Below are 19,218 nucleotides of genomic sequence, written 5' to 3'. Positions count from 1 at the left end.
CATGTGAAAGTTTTGAAAAGCTGCATAATATGACCCCTTTAATTAACAGGCTTTCCAAAAGTATGACTTATCTCCAAGAAGCATTGTGGCAACAAAGAAATAAACAATATTTCCCTAATTTTTGTTTAATTTCAATCATGTCCAGTTCAACACAGCCCAAAGAGCAGGGCTTAAATTGACTTACAGATTTCTGATTTGTGGCAAAAAAAAATTCCAATTACGGACAAAAAGAGTTTATGAAGCCATTTAACAACATGTGACATTCAATAATCAGCTTTATTAAAGCACTTTTTTTTTTCATCAGTTATCTCATTTGAACTCTGCGATAGCGCTACTGAATCTCCAGAGCTTTGCTTTGTGTTAATTAGTAAACAAATACATTAAATCCCCACCACATTCATTTCCATCTCACCCAGCCTTGTTTCATGTGTCATTTCAAACATCACTTTCCTACTTTCACTTTCCCACATCTGTACACGCCCCTCTGCAGCAAACATTTTTACACATCTTACACTGATTCTGTTGTCTAGACGAAAGGTAATGGAGCTTTTACAACAACAATAAAAAAAAAAAAAGTGCAAACTGTTAACAGTGTTAGTACCTCAAATATGGACAGACAGCTGCAACGTCTGACTTTTAAAAGCGCAACCTGCAAAAGACTGAATTGACATATGGACACATTCGTGTATGTACAGTAGCTGTCTCGATAACCTGGAAGCGTCATTTCATTCATCAGCTTGCTTAAAGCCAGAATCAAACATGCTTCAAGTTAGATGATTTCCAATGTCTTTTTTTTTTCTTCTCAAAATTTTCTAAGGTGCCATTGTACAGTACATCATAAAGTGCTAAGAATATGTTCTGAAGTGGGAAACCGAAAGTATACACACCACGAAGAGAAACAGTATACAGAGCACCTTGAACACAGTTTTCAGTCTGGAGTTTGTTCATATTTGAGTGCTACGTTACATCATTACAGGATTTCCAAAGTACCATACTAAACATAGTACCATACTTGTCATATGCACTTCCTCCACAGGAAATGCAGAAAAAGCCCATTGACAGGAAATTGAGCGTGGGCGGCTGAGCAGCTGATGAACTGCCGAAACTTTCAGCATTGGTAGTTTAGTAGTCAAGTCCATGTGTGTGAATTACATGCATGTTAGAGGAAAATCCTGAATTGGGTGGATTTTCTGCTCATCCTGTCATTGACATCTCCCACCTACTTCTCCTCTACAATGGAAACGTTTAAATAAACAGTGGTGTGTGAGTAATCACCAAGGTTTCCAACCTCTCAAATGCATTTCTTTGTGACTAAGGCCCGTCGATCTTAAGAAGTTTCCCGTGCCCACGGGAAACCTCTGTGCCCACGTGACACAAACTGCTGAAAATGTTGTGGTCCATATGCCAGGCCTATTGGGAGCGCTGTAGCGCTGCCGCAGAAAAACACCAAAAATGGAGAATAAGACACGGAGTATGCAAAAATGGAGAATTCGATAAATCCAACATGTTGCCTTATTAAACCAAACAGCATCGGTAGCTTCTGCAAGTACCATCTGGAGCATGTAAGACCGCCATTGTTGTTGTGAAGCGACGTCAGGGAGAGGGTCACGGGACAATCCGGTCAAGAGGTGGGGCGATAACATCATCTTTTTTAGCAAATGTGCATCTTGAAAAATTCACACGTCAAAGCTGAGGCGGCGTTATTAAATATCTCCACTCTGGAACCCCATTTAAAAAAAAAAAAAAAAGAAAGTTCTAAGGCTCCAAAAACGCAGCGCGTGTAGATGATCGGCCAAAAACAATGCGGTTACATGAAACAGCGTTGGACAGGTCCTAAATATTAACTACACCCAGGCCCCGTTTACACAACAACGTTTTCAACTGAAAACGCAAAACTTTCGTTGTTTCACTGAATTTTGGGCGACCGTTTACACAGCGACAGTGTTTGGAGCCACTGAAAACGCAGCTTTCCGAAAACAGCTGCCGAGATGGAACTTTTTGAAAACACTTTGTGGAAATGGAGGAAAACTCAACTTTCTGAAAACGTTCAGGCTCCGTCTTTTGTAAACGGGGCCTCGGCCTATGTAAGGTGAATAAATCATCACCACATTCACTATGTAAATAGATGCAGTTAGAAAAATGTGTTATAAAATCCTATGAATACAAATCAGAACAGGGTAAAACATGCACGTACCCACAAACATATGACAATGAAAAACTTGAAGGAGACCAAACAGTAGTCCACATTCTTCCATATTTGCACCCCCCCCCCCCCCCCCCCCCCCCGCCCCAGATCATTCTGATGTGACAGTCAAAGAAGACAGTTTTATATTGGTTTTGATATTATGTTTCACTGATGTGTTATTGAGATTTAACTTGTGTAGCATTCTTTAAAAGACTTCGTTCTTAAGTTGTCCGTTTATTCACACGTTGCTAATCCGAACGCTGAGAGGAGTATCCCTGGCTCGGCCTCGATCCTCCGCTCTCTGCTCCCTGTAGCTCTGCTCCAGACGGATCTTCTCTGGATCGGACACGTCCGGTACGGGCCCGCTCCCGTTGCTCTGGTACGTGTGCTGGGGACTGGACGGTTTGAAGATGGGGGTGGTCTTGGTCTTGGCCACTTTGTCAAAAAAGGCAAAGTCCGCTACGTATTTGCCCGATGGGGAGAGGGAGACGACGGGGGGGAACTCGTAGCCCCAGAGGATCTCATCGGGCAGGTAGGAGGTGCGAACCTGGCAGGTGGCGGACGTTGGCTCCACCGTGGCGCTCATGATCACCAGCAGCTCAAAGTCCGCCAATTCTGGGTCTGTCCAACCACCACCTGGTGATGGTCAACAACAAAAAATTTGGAAAAATAGTGAACCTAAAGCTGAATTTCTGACCATTTGTTATACTGAGAATTAGTCACTTATCACCAAACTTACCCTTGGCTGCCCAGGCTCGCAAGGGGCTGTTGTCATCGATGACGTGGTAGAAAGTGAGGGGCAGTATGAGGCACGGGTGGTCACTGGAAGCCTCCACTTCAAAAGGAACATTTCTCTGATCGAGACGAACCGTCTCACCTTCCTTAGTCAGAGATGTCTGGAGCAGTTTTCCAGTCACCTGCAGAGAACGATGTATGAACAAAAGTGGAGCAAAAGGAGCAAAAGTTTGACCGTGTTTTTTGTTTTTCACTCATTCCCATTGCGTGCAAAGTTACCTGACAACCGATCAGAAGACTCTTGCGCATGTTGGCCACCCTGATCATCAGGCAGGGTCGGCCGTCGTGCGACGAAACCACGGCGTGCTGGCTAAACTTCACCGTCTCACCTCTTTTCTTTGGCCGTGCCATCTGATAGGGAGAAGCTCAATCAGGCCCCTGTTTACACAACACTGTTTCAAGTGAAAACACATTGTTTTTGGTTTCAGAAAGTTTTTGCGTTTAGACAGTAACATTTCGAAAATAATGTCAGCCTCCACGGCAACGGCAGAAATGCTGAAAACAAAGTAGTTTTCATGTTAGGCCATAAGTTGGTGCTATTGGTTGTTTTTGTAACAAAACCACTCACACATGCTCGAAAAACAATACCCTATAAACAGTGCGGACGCGCAATAGCAGCGTTTTGGCCGTCTACACGGAGACCATTTTCAGGGGCTCCGAGCATGGTTGCCAAAAATGACCGTTTTGCGTTTTCACTTGAAAGCGTTGTCGTGTAAACAGGCCTCACTGTGACAACATCACATGTAAATCATATTACGCCACTGGAAGCCTGGGGATTTCCTCACAATAGATAACAACAGACAACAGATACGTTTTAATAAAACAAAGTTAATCCACCTATCCTGACTAAAATAATTCAAAGACTGTCGTATGGATCCATTTGTGTAATTTTCAGGCTCTTGAAAAAAACCAAAAAACAAAATGTAATTCATGTTTCAGGTTGGATCAGACTCATTTCAAAATGCTTTTAAAAAGATACAAATCCCCAGATTTATTCTGTATTCTATTATATAGCTTCTTCTCACTTTATATCATAATGCAGCTTGATTTTTATTTATTTCTTTTTAATATGGAAGCTACCTTGGCCAAAAAGGTCCCAGTGATGAAGATTTCCATGATCATTGTGATGACCAGCTGCAGAATGAGGAGGATTACCGCCGCAGGACATTCCTCAGTGATGCAGCGAAAGCCATAACCGATGGTCGTCTGGGACTCCAGCGAGAAGAGGAACGCTCCTGTCAGGGTCTGCATCTGCATCACGCAGGGCGTGTGGTTTGAGGGAGGATCAAACTCTGGAGGGGCATGGTTAAGATATGCTCATTTGGGATACTTCATAATATATATTAGCATAGCAGGTTAAAAAAAAAAAAACATTGAGTAATTTGTGTTATCGTGCCTAACAAAAATCCCGTGATGGGACAGCTTGTTATGATTCAAGAACTAAATATTTCTTTAGCAGGATTCTTCAAAAGTGGAAACAAAGAGACAATAGTATTACAACAAATGTCATCAGGATTCTATGAACTCCTGTTTAATTAAAAAAAAAAGCATAACGAAAGCCAGGAGCCAGAATTAACACTCTCACTCGGTGAATGTGTTTATTGATGTGACACAATTAAACTTTTTTTGGGGCTCCTTCAATGCATAGTATTTGTACAAATTAGGAAACAACGTTGAAGGACATTTCTTCTTCTTGTTACACCTCTCCCTGCCAAGACTACTTTGAAAGAGAGTGCATCATCTAAACTGGAGTGAAAATGGGATGTGGTTAGTTTAATATACTGTGCGCTCCTTGTTAAACTCCCCGCTGGACTCTCACCCAGCAGGTCTCCGTGCACCAGCGCCACCAGGTACCACAGCACCCCGAACAGGAACCAGGTCCCTGCAAACGTGGCAGTGAACAGGAAGAACTTGTAGCGCCACTGCATGTCCAGGAACGTCGTCCAGAGGTCCCGCATGTAGAGGCCGCCTCTCCCGCTGACGTGCTCGATGCGCACGTTGCTGCGGCCATCTTTCGACAGGACCCGTCTCCTCTTCCTCAGAGTCCCCCCACTGCTGGATACCCCACCTCCGAGTAAAGGCTTGAGGACGTCCGTCTGCGTCTGGGAATGGCAGACTTTCTGAGGCGACGCGCTTCGAGAGGAGGGAGGAGTGGCCGAGGTCATCTGGTAAACGGCAACAACAAGAAAAAATCAGCAACTTGTTCATTAGTTAACTCTCCATGACGTAACAACAACACCACATTTCTGGCCTTGACTCTGCTCCTTTCCATTTTTTTGCCTTCATGGCTTATTAAAATATTGCGGAATATGCCCAAGAAAATCAGGGTTTAAATTGGGTTTGGGATTTTGTCAGACGTAGGAAATGGATCCAAACTATGCAAGTTAGTCATTCCAACAGACAATGAGGAAAGTAGACATGAGAATAAGTGAGACATTGAGGAAGAGCAGACCCCAGAATCAGGTTAGAGATCCAGTCAGAAGGTCAAAGGTCAAAACAATATGTCTAACAAAGATATTTATAAGCCTGTGCGTGCTCATGCATAGTTGCACTGAAAAAAAATGCCCCTCTCAAAACAAAAGCTCATTTCGAGGTACTTTTACCTTGAATTAAGTGAGAGAGGAAAAAATAGAACAAGTGTCTTGGTAAGAGAAAATTTACTTTGGGTTATCTTTTAGCAGTATTTTCAAGCTTGGCGTCTTAGAATAAGCCACGAATCAAGAATATCTAGCTCATATAAATCTGCTTGAAAATTGTATTAAATCTAAGATAAACATTGTTTCTTCTAAAATACAACTCAAAACAAGATGATTTCAAGATCCTTTGACCAAACAAGATACTTAGGGTGCATTGTCTTAAAACAAGGCCATCGATCTTGCTGAAATATGATTTGATAGGCGAGTTTATCATAAATCAAGTGGGATGAGACATGTTGACCAGAAACAACACAAGTAAACTTGGTAAAGATTTTATCTCTTGCAGTGTTGAGCAAGCACTTTAATGCATGATGAATGCACACAGAGAAGCATAGGATCCAACCAAATGATAAATAAGGTATTAAACTAAATGAATCTTAAAAATGCAAAGCAATTATATCAAATGGAGGATGGTAATATGAAGTGCAAAACAAACACTCTACCTATCCTCCTGTGTCTGTATGTATTTAATTAGAGTGATGTCGACTACACTTTGTTAGTTTTGGAAATGTAGCCATGCAGTGGAAGAAAGCTTATGTTGGTGGGAGTCTGTCGGTGAAACCAGACGTTCAGTATTCTCTGAATTAGTATTCTCAGTATTATGACTATATTATGACTATATCTGAATTAGTGAGTCATTTCAACAAAAAAAACAAAAAAACTAATTACACACCATCATGTCTGTCACAATTTCCCCCAGACTCTCCTACAGACACTGAAAACAAGCAAAACCACAAGCGGAACTTTTCAAACAGGGATAATCGTAGTGTGCAACAGAGTAATTCTGGCGGTCTTGTTATTTATTAAACCAGATAAGATAAGCCCACTTTATTACTAACTGACTGAGCAGAACTCATAAAAACTATACAGCTGATCCGGTAGCATATGAAGCAAGTGTTTCTTAACCAAACATATTATAACAAACATTTGATTGTGCTAAAAATTTTACTAAAACTTTTTTTTTTTTTGAAACTGACTCACTCATCTGTCAGCGGATCTGATTTTTTTTTTATCAAAGTTAGTTTTACAGCATTTTAGTTTAGTTTCTTTTCTATTCAACCCTTTGGGATTGTCTTCATGAAAGCCCACAGACAGCCTGTCACAAAAATTTAATAATGGCCACTGTCATTGTAATTTGGGCCAATTTACGTGTAATAATGTCTGCTTGCCGAAAATGTAACAAAATACTTAAAAATAGAAACATTGTGTTATGTTATGTTATGTTATGTTATGTTATGTTATGTTATGTTATGTTATGTTATGGGCCACTATTAATTATTGATTGCTACACACCCTGTATGACCTCAAAATCAAATGCATATATATATGTATATATATCTAAGAATCTGGTTATTTTCCCGAAACATTTAATCCCATCGCACATGAGTGACGCCTGAATTTCTGTGCAAGTCGGACAAAATGAATCCGAAATAACCAAACTCTTTAAAGCTGCCCGTGTGTCAAAGCAGCTCTGATATCTTCAGTGGTTTACACGTGTGAACGCTTGTCAGGACATTTCGATGCGGTCCACCCCGGATCCACACCGGCCGTTTCTGTGTTGCTCACATAATTTGACACGCTCACTTACGTTGTTTGAATCGTCCAGGCCAGAGGACAGGATGGCCCGCAAGAGAGGGGACGATAAGGGAGAGGAAAGAGAAAAGAAAGACGAGTTGAATCAGGACGGAGATGCATTAACGCAACAGACATCCACACAGAGACTCGTTTGTGAGGCGGAGGGAGAGAGGAGAAAGCTGAATGAGTCAATTAAGGCAAAAATGCAGACGTTTACCTAGATAAGGTTTTGTTATATATGCATATAAAAGCATGGTGTCGGTCGAGCCGGAGAGGCCTTTACTGGACAAAGAGTGAACTTCTGACTGGAAACTGGAGACGGCAGTAAGAGTCTGTTAGCCGAGGGCCAATTTGGCTTCCTGTGCGCTCTGGTCTTCTTTCAGCCTGACACTCAGGTTCTTTGCAATCTTTTTCTCAGGTGTTTTTTTTTTTTACAGCTTTACACTCTGGATTCTCACAAGGTCTCTCTGTGTGACTTTCTCACATGTACGTACACATCTCATGTAAAAGCTGTGAGCGCTGCATTTCTGGCCAAAGCTATGTGGACATCAATTTAATAGTGTACACAATTCACTTTACTTTTTTCTGGATTTGGAAGCCTGGTTTTACACATTTTAAATGTGTAAAACCTCGGATGCCTTACCCAAGTAAAAAAAAACGAGTGATTGAAGTTTCGCATTCATTTTGGACTTTGGAATTCTCTTTTCATTTATTCATGACAACACTTGGATTGTTAATGCACATGCACCAGCGTATAGATCAGGGTGTCAAACATAAGGCCCAAGCTGGGGCCGCCGTCGAGCGATGAGCAAGAAAGACGCACTCACCTGCAGCTCTGCAAATTAAGTTTAAAAGTGTCATGTCAATCAAAAACCTTATGACGCAAACCTCTGGGAGGTTTTCAAATATTGTATTGAAAACATTAGTGAGAAAGGAAAACAGCTACAAATAGAGATTACAAGGTTGTGGAAACTCTTAAAGAAGGAGGAGTAGTAAGAAGTTCAATTTTGGATCAAGGAGGAAGATGTGATACATTTTTATTTAGATATTTTAAAAAACAAACCTGAAAAATTAAGCACATAATAGAATCTGAGCCAAGTGGATTAGTCAAGTGTACCACTCCACATTTGAAGCGAAGACGAGAAGAGGAGCCATAATTATGAATATAAATGTTCCTTTTTTAAATAAGTCCACCGTCGCAGACAGAGATGGGAGATACATTATAGTTGCAGGAGAGATACGGTCCACTCCAGTCGTACTGCTGAATGTGTACGGACCAAATTGGGATGACCCAGAATGTTTCAAGAAAACCTTATTATGTTTCGTACCAAATTGATTATTGGTGGCAACTTCAGTGACAATGTTAAGTAGCAGTTAGCGGGGAGGGAGTTACGATTTATTTTACTTATTATTTTTCTCCAAGATTTTTATTTTGAATTATTTTGCTTTGATATTTATGTTACAACAAATACTGTACCAAACATGTTTTTGATTTGAGGCTGTAGAAACATTGTCATTGTTATATGGTATGCTTCACAATAAAGAAATATTTGGAAACAAATAAGGCCAAATCACCAAGCAAATTGTAAAAAAATTCAATTCGATTTTCTTAAGAGTAGTGGACACAAAACAACACTGAGACCCGAGGTTAGAGAAGCTTGTTACTGGAAGTGTGATGGTTCAAATCCCACTGCTTCAACACTGTGGGTCCCTGGATAAGACCCTTGATGAATGAACTGCACAGAGTTGTCAGGGAAGGTTAAACAAACCTGTTTGTATCCATTGTTGTGCCCGAAAGACAAAGAAGTGTAACTGTTCAAAGGTCAAATGTGTTTGAAATTGGAGACGATTTCGGGAAATTGCCATTAATCTACATAACGCTTCACGTTTTCTTCCTCTGCTGAGGCTTTTCATTTCAGTTCAATAGGGATCTTTAAGATACTATTGCACTTGACGATATAACTTGCAAGTTGGAAACACGAAAACAAAGCAAGACAATGTGTGATCATCGTCATTTTGAACGATAACCGTCATTCATGGATTCAATACTTTCTTTCAAGGAAGTTGTATAAAGTCCCTTAAACTTCAGAACTCTTCTGGAATTTGCATAAATGTTGCAGGTCCAGGTTGAAAAAAGTTGTGCAAATGTTTTTGGAATATGTTCAAAATTCAAGAAAGTGATCTGTCAGGCAAGGAAACTTGCAGTTGACTGCATGTTTCTACTATGTAAAGATGTGTCGCGTTCAAACAGATTACTAGTCAGCATGCCGGTTTGTGGATCCGAACAAAATAACTCAAGCTGTGAAAAGCAGTGAAGAGAAAACAAAAAGGCATGTCGTCCACATTATTTTGTCCATTTCATGGTCATTAAAATAGCTCCTTTGCGAAGCTCCTCATGGATTACATAACCAATCAGCTTTAATTAAATCACACTTTTGGGATTATGCAAGAGTGAGCCTCTCAAAAGCTCCACAATTACAATGACAGCATTGAACAGGTCAGTCTCTCAGTTCTGTATCAGCATCACACACACACACACACACACACACACACACACACACACACACACACACACACATACACACACACACACACACGAGTGTCCCCTCGGAGAGAAAAACAACATAAATTCCACTGTAGCGGTGTATCAGATAACTAATAGAGCAAATGGGAGTAAATGAGAGTAAAAAGCCGGAAATGTTGTTGACCCACCTCTTCGGTAGGATGTACTCCATCTCCATGGCAACCCCACAACTTTACAGTACCGCCCTGCAGCCTCAGTGAGCCAGAGTCCAAAAAGTGAATCAAAACTTTTCCTTTCACCGGACAAAAGGAGAGCTGGATGTTTTCCTGACACACACACACACACACACACACACACACACACACACACACACACACACACACACACACACACACACACACACACACACACACACACACACACACACACACACACACACACTCCCCCTCCTCTCCCTTCTCTCTATCCCTCTCTCTTTCTACTTTCCTCTCTTCCTCTCTCCGTCCTTCTCTCTCTCTCTCTCTCTCTCCTCTGTGTACACAGGAATGCTTTGTTGAGAGCTGAGATAAAAGAAACAAAAGGCGCCATTGACAAAAACGACTCTGTGCCCATCCCGTGTGTGTGTGTGTGTGTGTGTGTGTGTGTGTGTGTGTGTGTGTGTGTGTGTGTGTGTGTGTGTGTGTGTGTGTGTGTGTGTGTGTGTGTTTTCATATATATGTATGTGTTATTGAGAAGACTGCAGCACACACATTTTTAATAGCATCACTGTGTTCATTTGTCCGCAAAACAAAGTCCACGCAGGTTAAATTACAAAGATTTTGGTTTGAACACATCCCTTCCGGGTGGGATGATTTGCAAAACAAAAAAAAAAGGTTGAGAATGAAACAAAATCAATATGTTGAAAAACGGGGGGTCGTGTTTGTGTAAGAAAGAAGGAGAGATGAGTGAAGGGGGAAACAAGAGAGGGCAAGAGAGGGAGGAAAAGAGGAAAAGATCGGTAACAAAAGGCCCTCGTTAGTATTCTGGAGTGAAGAGTAATCCGCCTCCCTCTATGCCTCTCGATCGCCGCCTCACTCTCCCACACGCACGTTCTCCTTCTCTCACTTTGTTTCACCTGCCTTTCTTTTTCTTTCCATCTGTTTCTTCAAGATATTTAAAAAAAAGTTTGGGCTCTTTCTTCTGGCAGCTGATTTAAACCTCCAGTAAAATGCCGGTTCCAAAGACTCAACAATTAAACACTTTGTTTTTGTAATTATTAAGATTTAGTGAAAAATGAGACAACACAAACATCATCTCAACATCAAATTCTTGATTTAAGTAACTCGGCACCCAACAGATGGGATCATCGGCATAACTTCTGTCAGTTGTTTTTCTTGAATGTTGCTGAAATCAAAATCCTTTTTATTTTTTATTATTTCAAAGGATCTAAAGGTAGGGTTGTTTTTTTCCCCCCCGCTCATTATGTTTTGATTGTACTCAGTGGAAAACACATGGAAAATACACAATGTTCAACATTAAAAAGCTCAAGGTAAAGTTTTTCCTTTAATCCAGAATCACGTCTTCGTGTTTCGCTGCAGTGTGTGTGTGCGTGTGCGTGTGTGTGTGTGTGTGTGTGTGTGTGTGTGTGGAGGTGTATCATCTGACACTCGGGATCGGATGTTTTTTAAAACAGGCTACAAATTCAAATTTTCACCTTAAACTGGTCAAATCTTCTGGAGAATGATAGTTGACCTTTTTGTGCATGTTAGAGTTGTTGGATGCCGCTTGTTGCCACGTGTTTGTATACTACAGATCTGCAGGAGCCTGAAAATCCTCAGCATCTCCTCAATGAAAACAGTGTTTTCAAACTTTGTTTTTTTCAAAAATATCAAAATATTCTTTAAAAAAAACACATTGTTTTAACATAATGATGCTTTGTTATGATAAACATGCAAATTAATAAAAAAATAAGTATCCTACAGACTTTATTCCTATTTTTTAATTACTCTCTCAAGTATTTTAGAGTGCACGCTCCCAAGAAATTAATTTGCTTACCTTTTCAGCGCAGAACAGCAACCTAATTGATACGTGCAGAGAGGAGTTGGGAGACCAAACGCTCAGCCTTTCGTCCACATGTCTGCTTTGTTGTCATACGCATGCTCTTGGGACACAAATGGGACTGTAATTCTGCAGGAGTGACTTCAGCAGGCTGCGTCAACGCAACACCGATACACCACTGAGGAGAATTATAGGGACAGTCATTGGCTCGCCAGCCTCCTGTTATCCAAAGCCCGCTCTGTCCGCCTGCAAATTCTTCCCAAAGTGACAGGACGTGGCTTTATAAAAGGCCTCTCCCTCACTTTCCACTCGCCCTCACCCCTGAGATTCTCTTGTGCCCTGCTCACGTCTGTGTAATTGCTGCAATAATTGATCGACGCTGCGGTCTCACTTCAGAGTCGAAACGCAGCAGACTCCCAAAAAACAATATGAGCGCAACATTTACAGGGAGGCTGAGGGACTCGGTCTCAAAGTATATTGTTTATTTTTCATCGTTAGCGTTGTTCAGTGTTTGTTGCTTGTCTTGTTTTCTTCTGTATAATGTGGAAAGGCAAGTGTGCGTCTCAAACACTCACAAACAAAGATGCACATGTTTGGGCCTCACATGCGAGAGACGCATGCAAACGCACCAACAAACGGCACAAATAAACCACCCCCTGCTGCACACACACACACACACACACACACACACACACACACACACACACACACACACACACACACACACACACACACACACACACACACACACACACACACACACACACACTCTTTTAGGGGAAACCACAGAGCCCCCTATTCATAACGTCTGTGCCCGGCGTTTGCTGTGTCCAAGAGCGTTCGTACTGAGCGTCCTGTGAAGCTCGAATGCTTAAAAAAAAGGAACGTCCGTGAGGTGAATACAACATATTATTCTGCCCCAGGAGAGGGTGACAAAGCATTAATTAATGGAAAGAGGGGGAGAGTCGAGGAGGACCCCATGAGTTCACCTTCTACAGAGTTCAGGGGGGGGGCCTTCTTCTTTTTGTTGATCCTCAAGTTGCCACAGTGTGGTGGATGTTTCTCGCTCCTAAAAAGCAATCGTGACTTGATATTTCACTTTGTCTCCATTCTGAAGTTGAGATCAGCTGCCTGAATGTGCATGTAGGAGAGTCTCGGCACGTCACACCAACCATGAAATATTCTCTTTTCTTCTGTTCGGGCAAGTAGGCATTTTTCAACACAGCTTTCTTTTATGTTTCGACTGTGTCTTCGTCAAAAACGTTATCCAGTGGTTGGTGGATGACAGGTCTTTGTACCAGCCGTTGTTGTAATAAAGGTATGTTGGAAAAAAAAAAAGAAGGCTCCTTGCCTGAACAGAAGAAAAGAGAATACTTAGAAAGGAACTAAAGACATAATGAACCTAATTGAACGGTCATACCAACCAAGTCGGACGGTGGCGCAGTGGTTCGCGCCCTCGCCTCGGTTCAAATACCACCCAGGTCCTTTCTGTGTGGAGTTTGCATGTTCTCCCCCGGGTACTCCGGTTTTTCCTCCGACCGTCCCATAAACATGCACCGTGGGACCCTGAGCGAGACCCTTGGGCCCCTACCTGAGCGCTACTCTGTGTGGTTATCAATGAGTCAATTTTATGAAGGTGGTTTTAATGTAATCTTGCTCATAGACGTATAATATACACCAATAAATGTGGTGCAGTTTGTAGGGCGAGTTGACGCTGCCATGCCAGGTGCTTGAGTTCAATAAATGGATTAAAAATGGCGCCCCCTAGTGATGTGGTGGTTTGCACGGTTCGCGAGAACGAGCCAATTCAAGGCCTGATGGGGTGGGAGGTTTTCTCTCTGTTCTCTCCACTCCAGTTTCCTCGGTCCAAAAACACGCAGTTGATGCCGACTGATGACTCTAAATCAGCTGCAGGTCTTTGCGTCTTTGTTTTTGCATTAGACATAGAAGTACAGTTGCAGCTGGTCGCAGGGTAATCTGCATGTTCACCAGAGGAAATGTCTTGCAATGGTGGGATGCGATGGACGTGTCATGTGACGCCAAGAAAAAGCCGACAAGTCTGTGTCACAAGATAAAAATATTACCCACAACTTCAAATTTTTGTGTGGAACCTGACCTCACTCATGGTCTATGTGTCTACATGCAAAATGAAAATACGTGTGAAGGACTTCCAGGGGGGGGGGTTTGTGAGTGGGTGGTGAGGAAGGAAAATTAACTGACGATACCATGCAAATGACTGTCAGACAGTTTTCTCTCTCTCTTTCTCTCTCACTTTATGTTGAACAATCCCCCTTCAGTCAGTACCAAAGAGAAACTCTCACAAATTATTCTCGCTGTTTCAGCTTGTTGTCACATTATTTTCCATACCAAGCTCTCCCGTTCAAATGTTGTGAATATAAATAAAAGCTTTTTTGACACCCTGTATGTTAAGCATGTATGAGTTTGGTTCCTGTGGCTGTCGTTGTTACCGGATTATTGCTATTTCAAAACAAATGTGCAAACAAAGGAATCATTTCATCATCATCGCCTTTATTGCTGAGTTCTTTCAACCTGTGACACTGGTGTGATGTTCTTATCCTTTCATGGAGATGTTGACCAGCGTGGAAATATCCCCATGCTTGTGTGGCCACGTCTGCTGATGAGTTGCTGTGGATGATCATGTTTTATCACCAACATGTGATCTGCGTCGCGCGAGCCCGATGTCTGATGTCTGACTGTGTTTCCAACTTCCTGTGTGTCACAGTAGAGCAGCAAACAGTTATGTTCAGGAGAATGAGAATCATAAAGTGAATCCTTTCTTTAACTGCCTGGTAAAATGAAATTAGAACTCCACTTATGTTAAATTTACAGTTTGTGTGATAATTATTGGGTACATAGGGCTCCATGTATCCGTCCAGTATCCAGGTGGAAATAAAAGCTGTTTGTGTGTGCATGCATGTGCGTGTCGGGGTCAGTCAGTCCTCTTGGCTCATGTCTGAGATGGTGTTGGTGGACTCGCCTCCGTTTCATTCATTCCTGGAGAAACCCTCTTTTCTCTCACTCTTTTGCTCCAGTCCTTTTTGTCCAGCTCTCTGTTTTCTGTCTCCTGCATATTTATTTGCTGCTTTGCTCGAGGCTTCACTTCCTTCCTGTGCTGGTCCCCGTGTCCATTTGGGGGTGAAAACACTGACAAAAGGTCAAAGGGAGTTTAGTCACCTGCTGGGTCTTTTCCATCAAATGCAGATGAAGTTGTTCCTTCGTTTGAGGATTTATCGTTGCTTCTTTCATTAATCCACCAGTTTGCACTGTTTACCAGACAGGGACGTGTCCCAGTTATTAACTCATCCGTTCTTTCATGTGGGCAATGTGGAGAAAACGCATCCGTTTGAAATATGACCACAGTGAAATGTTCTTTGAGTATTCTTTTAATGTATTTCTGTAAAATGTGAATGAAAAAGTAAATTCTGCCATCATTGCAAGTTCAGATTTGTCCACAAGGTGGCAACAAATAGCAGCACTTGGTTCCTCCCTTTGGTTCCAAAAGAGTGTGTGTGTGTGTGTGTGTGTGTGTGTGTGTGTGTGTGTGTGTGTGTGTGTGTGTGTGTGTGTGTGTGTGTGTGTGTGTGTGTGTGTGTGTGTGTGTGTGTGTGTGTGTGTGCTTGTTCATCTATACTTGTGGGGACATTTATCACGAGTGGAGGTCCTCATCAGTAAAGTCAATACATTTTTTTATCAAAATAAATGTTTTACATTCAGGCTATGGTTGGATTCACTCAATGACCAGTTCATAGTGAAAGCTGGGGTTAAAGTCAATTTGTCGTCTGGAAGAGATTTTAAAAAGATCTGAGTGAGCGTGAGCGCATGTACCAAAAGTACTCAAACTAACTTTATGACATCTAATTTGTGGGATTGAAAGCAAATAATTGGGAATGCAGATTCTGGAAAATATCAAAACAACATGAATTTTAGAATATATAATTTAAGTTTGAAGTACAGCCTACCAGGTTTAGGACTTTCTAAATACTTCTGAGTTAATCAATTTTAACAACGAATCCTCAACCATTGAATATTTATTAGCATTACTGAATGAATCAGCCACTAAAAAGTACATTTGGCAGGTCACTTTCTTAAATCGGGGTTTAGTTTCAAGGACATGAAGAAAAAACACAAGATACAATTGTGCTTCACCTTGTTAATATAATAACAACAAGTAATTATTTGGGCCCAGTTTGACGCTTCTTATGACTTCATTAATTAAGACATATCAATCTATGGTGATCATAAGATATATTAATAAAGAGGTGAAACACTGAAAAACAACAGCTGTGATATTTCCTCCCCTGTGCTTTGGAAAAGTTTCCTCCTCCCAGTTCTTTCATTTACATTAATATATATAGATGTGTGTGTGTTTGTGTAAACATTTAATTGAACGTATGCACATAAAATCACTGCATATGACAATATGTCCATTTTCAAAGATTCAAACTGCTCCAAGCCCATATGTAGGGATGTTTTTGTCCAGCCAAATCCCTTACAGAAACAATTTTCCTATTTTTTTATATATATTTTAAAAAGTAAATTGTTTGTTTAATGCTTATCAACAGACTTCATAAAGTTTTTATCTATATTGACTTTATAGTCTATAAATATAATGTAATCACACTGTGGATTTGAAAGTTTCGAGTCCCCGACATAGAAACAGGAGTGAGAAAGAATTCAGATTTAGATTGGAGGGTAAAAATATTACTTACGTGCAAACGTTAAGATAATTCATACTTCTAGCTGCCACCCTTCATATCCTGCGGCACGGTCCTGTTTCCAGCTGCAGAGGTTGGGTCTTTATTACAGAGGATAGAGATGCTCGGGGTGATCCCAGCATGCACGCGACATGTACTTTAATAGGATGATTTCCTTATAAGAGAACAGCGAACCCTCAGGGAAAAATGATCATATTCTGGTATTTGCACTCCAGGATGAACCTCTGCATGAAAACATTTTTTTTTTTTTTTTTTTTTTTTTTTGGTTTCACCAGCACAACCTTTTTATTTCATCAAATATTATTGTTGTTACCAAGAAAAATAAAGAACCAAGAAAAACCCAGGCACAGGGTGAACATGGAAACTTCTTATGGAAAGGCTCCAAATCCTACGCATCTCACTATGAGGCAAGGTTGCTAGAAACCACTGTGTGAAATTTATAACCTTTTCATCCACATGATCTGAAAACCCTAAAGCCTCAATGCACCAAAGATCAATATGTAGAACTTCAGTCAAAAAATCTGAAATTCAAAAAAACACATTATGAATGCGTTTTTAAAAAATACATCTCTTGTCTGACTCCCTTCTGTTTAAACTTGTGCATATCATTACAATGTGCCTTTTTGGGCCTCACACACAAATTCTCCAGAAAAAAACAGCCCTAACAAACACCTACAAACACACACACACACACCCACACAGTCACACAATAAGACCCTCTTTTGTTCCATTGTTGGGCGGGTTGAGCAAAACGCATTGTGTCTGGCATAATGTGAGCACACCTGAGACACAATGAGACACAAGTAGAAAGTGTGAAAAACAGCTGGTGACGTTGAAATGTAAAAAGGACAGAAAGAGAAGGAAACTGCACCTGTGAAGCAATGCGTGGCATTACACGACGTGGAATTATTTCCTCAGAGGGAAATGCAATAAACTGTATACAGAAAGAAGTAAATAAAACCAGACTGCTAAAGGTTCTCAAATTCCAAATGATCATTGATAACCACTGGAAAAGACATTCATTGACGAAACAAACTCCTGCATATTGAGGTAATGTCCAAATTTAACTGAACCGTCACAGAAATTATAGTTAAGTTTAGATCTTCTCTGAGTTATCCATGCAAATATATAGTAGAGCACTGGTGACTCTATAGAGTGTCTATAGAGTGAAAGCAGTAGGTTTTGGATGTGAACATAAAGCCCGAAAACCGTGTGAATGTAAATCAGCTGCAGTTACATAACAGCGGGTAACCAGAACACTGGCTGCTCTGTGCAGCGATCACAGCAGGTAGACACACAGAGCCACAGACAAAACATCCATGCTTGTAAAGCTTTATGCACCAATAATTCAACTATTCAGCTGAACATTACTTTTGATTCAATCCTTCCTTTTTTTTAATTTACAAAAACATTACAGTGGGCCTCACATTTTGACTAAATGTGATGGAAGACATTCATCACCTCCAGATTTCAGGGCTGATTTCCTAAAATAAATTAAAAGAAAACACCAAATTCAATACACAGAATACATAAATGTGAATATTTTCTGCTATTTCAATGAACATCAGATATGCTGCATCACTTTCTGTTTAGAAGCTTATTTCAACCCACCCATTAACAATATCTTTTATTTAAGATATTTAATTGGTCACTGTACAAAAATCTATAACTAAAAGTCCACTTGATGTTCCACCTCACTGAAAACCAAACAGTTGTAGAGGTTTTGACCAGTTCTGGTTTCACTTCTTGTGAACATCATGTCCACCGCATGGTGCTGGTGTGGTGCAGGCTGATTGCATCAGCACCAGAAGCACCACGTTGTGAGGATTGGTAGGCTCCTGCTGCCTTCAGGGCACGTTGGTATAATCTAAATTCCAGTTCGTGACGATCAGTTGAGATAAAACACTATGATGGAGGAATAATAATTTTGCTCATGTCGTTTTGGATTTTTGCATTGTGCTAGTTGTGCACTGAAGCAACTGTTCCTAATGTGGAGGAAACGGCTGCAAATTAGATGTGTTGTGGTAGTTTTCAGTTAGTACTGTCAGGATTTGAAATTATCACAAGACCTTATTTAAAACAAGACAATGTATTGATTCGCGCATGTTGTACTCATGCCATCATTATAGGGCAACTTACATGATATCTGGTGTAAATCCTTTTGATAATAAAATAGAATGCTTTTATTGTCATTATACAAGTTCTAAGGAATTAATAAGCAAAACTTACATTTAATCTAAATTTGGCCATACAAGTTTTTTAGTAAACTTAAAATAAATATAGACATCAAATTAGTCTTAATATATATAGCTTATAACTAGGAATTTGTGATATCATTTAGTTGAAAACATTGACTCAACCCCAGTTTCCATCATCCTTTCCCTCTGTTTCCTTTTTTTTTTTTTTTATCTTATTTTAATCAAAAAGACACAGAAAGTTCATAAACTTGAAAAAAAAAAAGCTTTATAATCTTAAAAACTTTAAAAACTGCATGTTCACCATGCCAGTGCGTGGCGCGCTCCGGATGCTCGTGAACGCAGCGCTCGTTGCCGGGATAACCAGTGCATCAAAGGCTCATCCGAACAACGCCCGCGCCTCGACCAATCACGGCCTCTCTTGTGCTGTGACGTCAGGGGGTGGCCTCTGTACCTCAGCGGCGGGGGTGGGGTG

At 40.8% G+C, this 19,218-nt stretch overlaps 1 protein-coding gene across 1 annotated transcript; it reads right to left on the bottom strand.

The window, feature by feature from the left end:
* Positions 1–112: 112 nt before the first annotated feature.
* On the bottom strand, positions 113–12,083 carry LOC308120600 (ATP-sensitive inward rectifier potassium channel 10-like). Its single transcript, XM_080481296.1, has 6 exons — positions 11,810–12,083; positions 4,800–5,145; positions 4,061–4,272; positions 3,200–3,331; positions 2,925–3,102; positions 113–2,821 (listed from the first exon to the last, which is right to left on the bottom strand). Exons 2-6 carry the CDS (start codon positions 5,143–5,145, stop codon positions 2,424–2,426), a joined length of 1,266 nt encoding a protein of 421 aa, XP_080337422.1. The 5' UTR covers positions 11,810–12,083; the 3' UTR covers positions 113–2,423.
* Positions 12,084–19,218: the final 7,135 nt, after the last annotated feature.

This window comes from Lipophrys pholis, assembly GCF_963383615.2.
Source record: "Lipophrys pholis genome assembly, chromosome: 1".
NCBI lineage: Eukaryota > Metazoa > Chordata > Actinopteri > Blenniiformes > Blenniidae > Lipophrys > Lipophrys pholis.
This window is presented reverse-complemented; position numbering and strand designations above follow the sequence as displayed.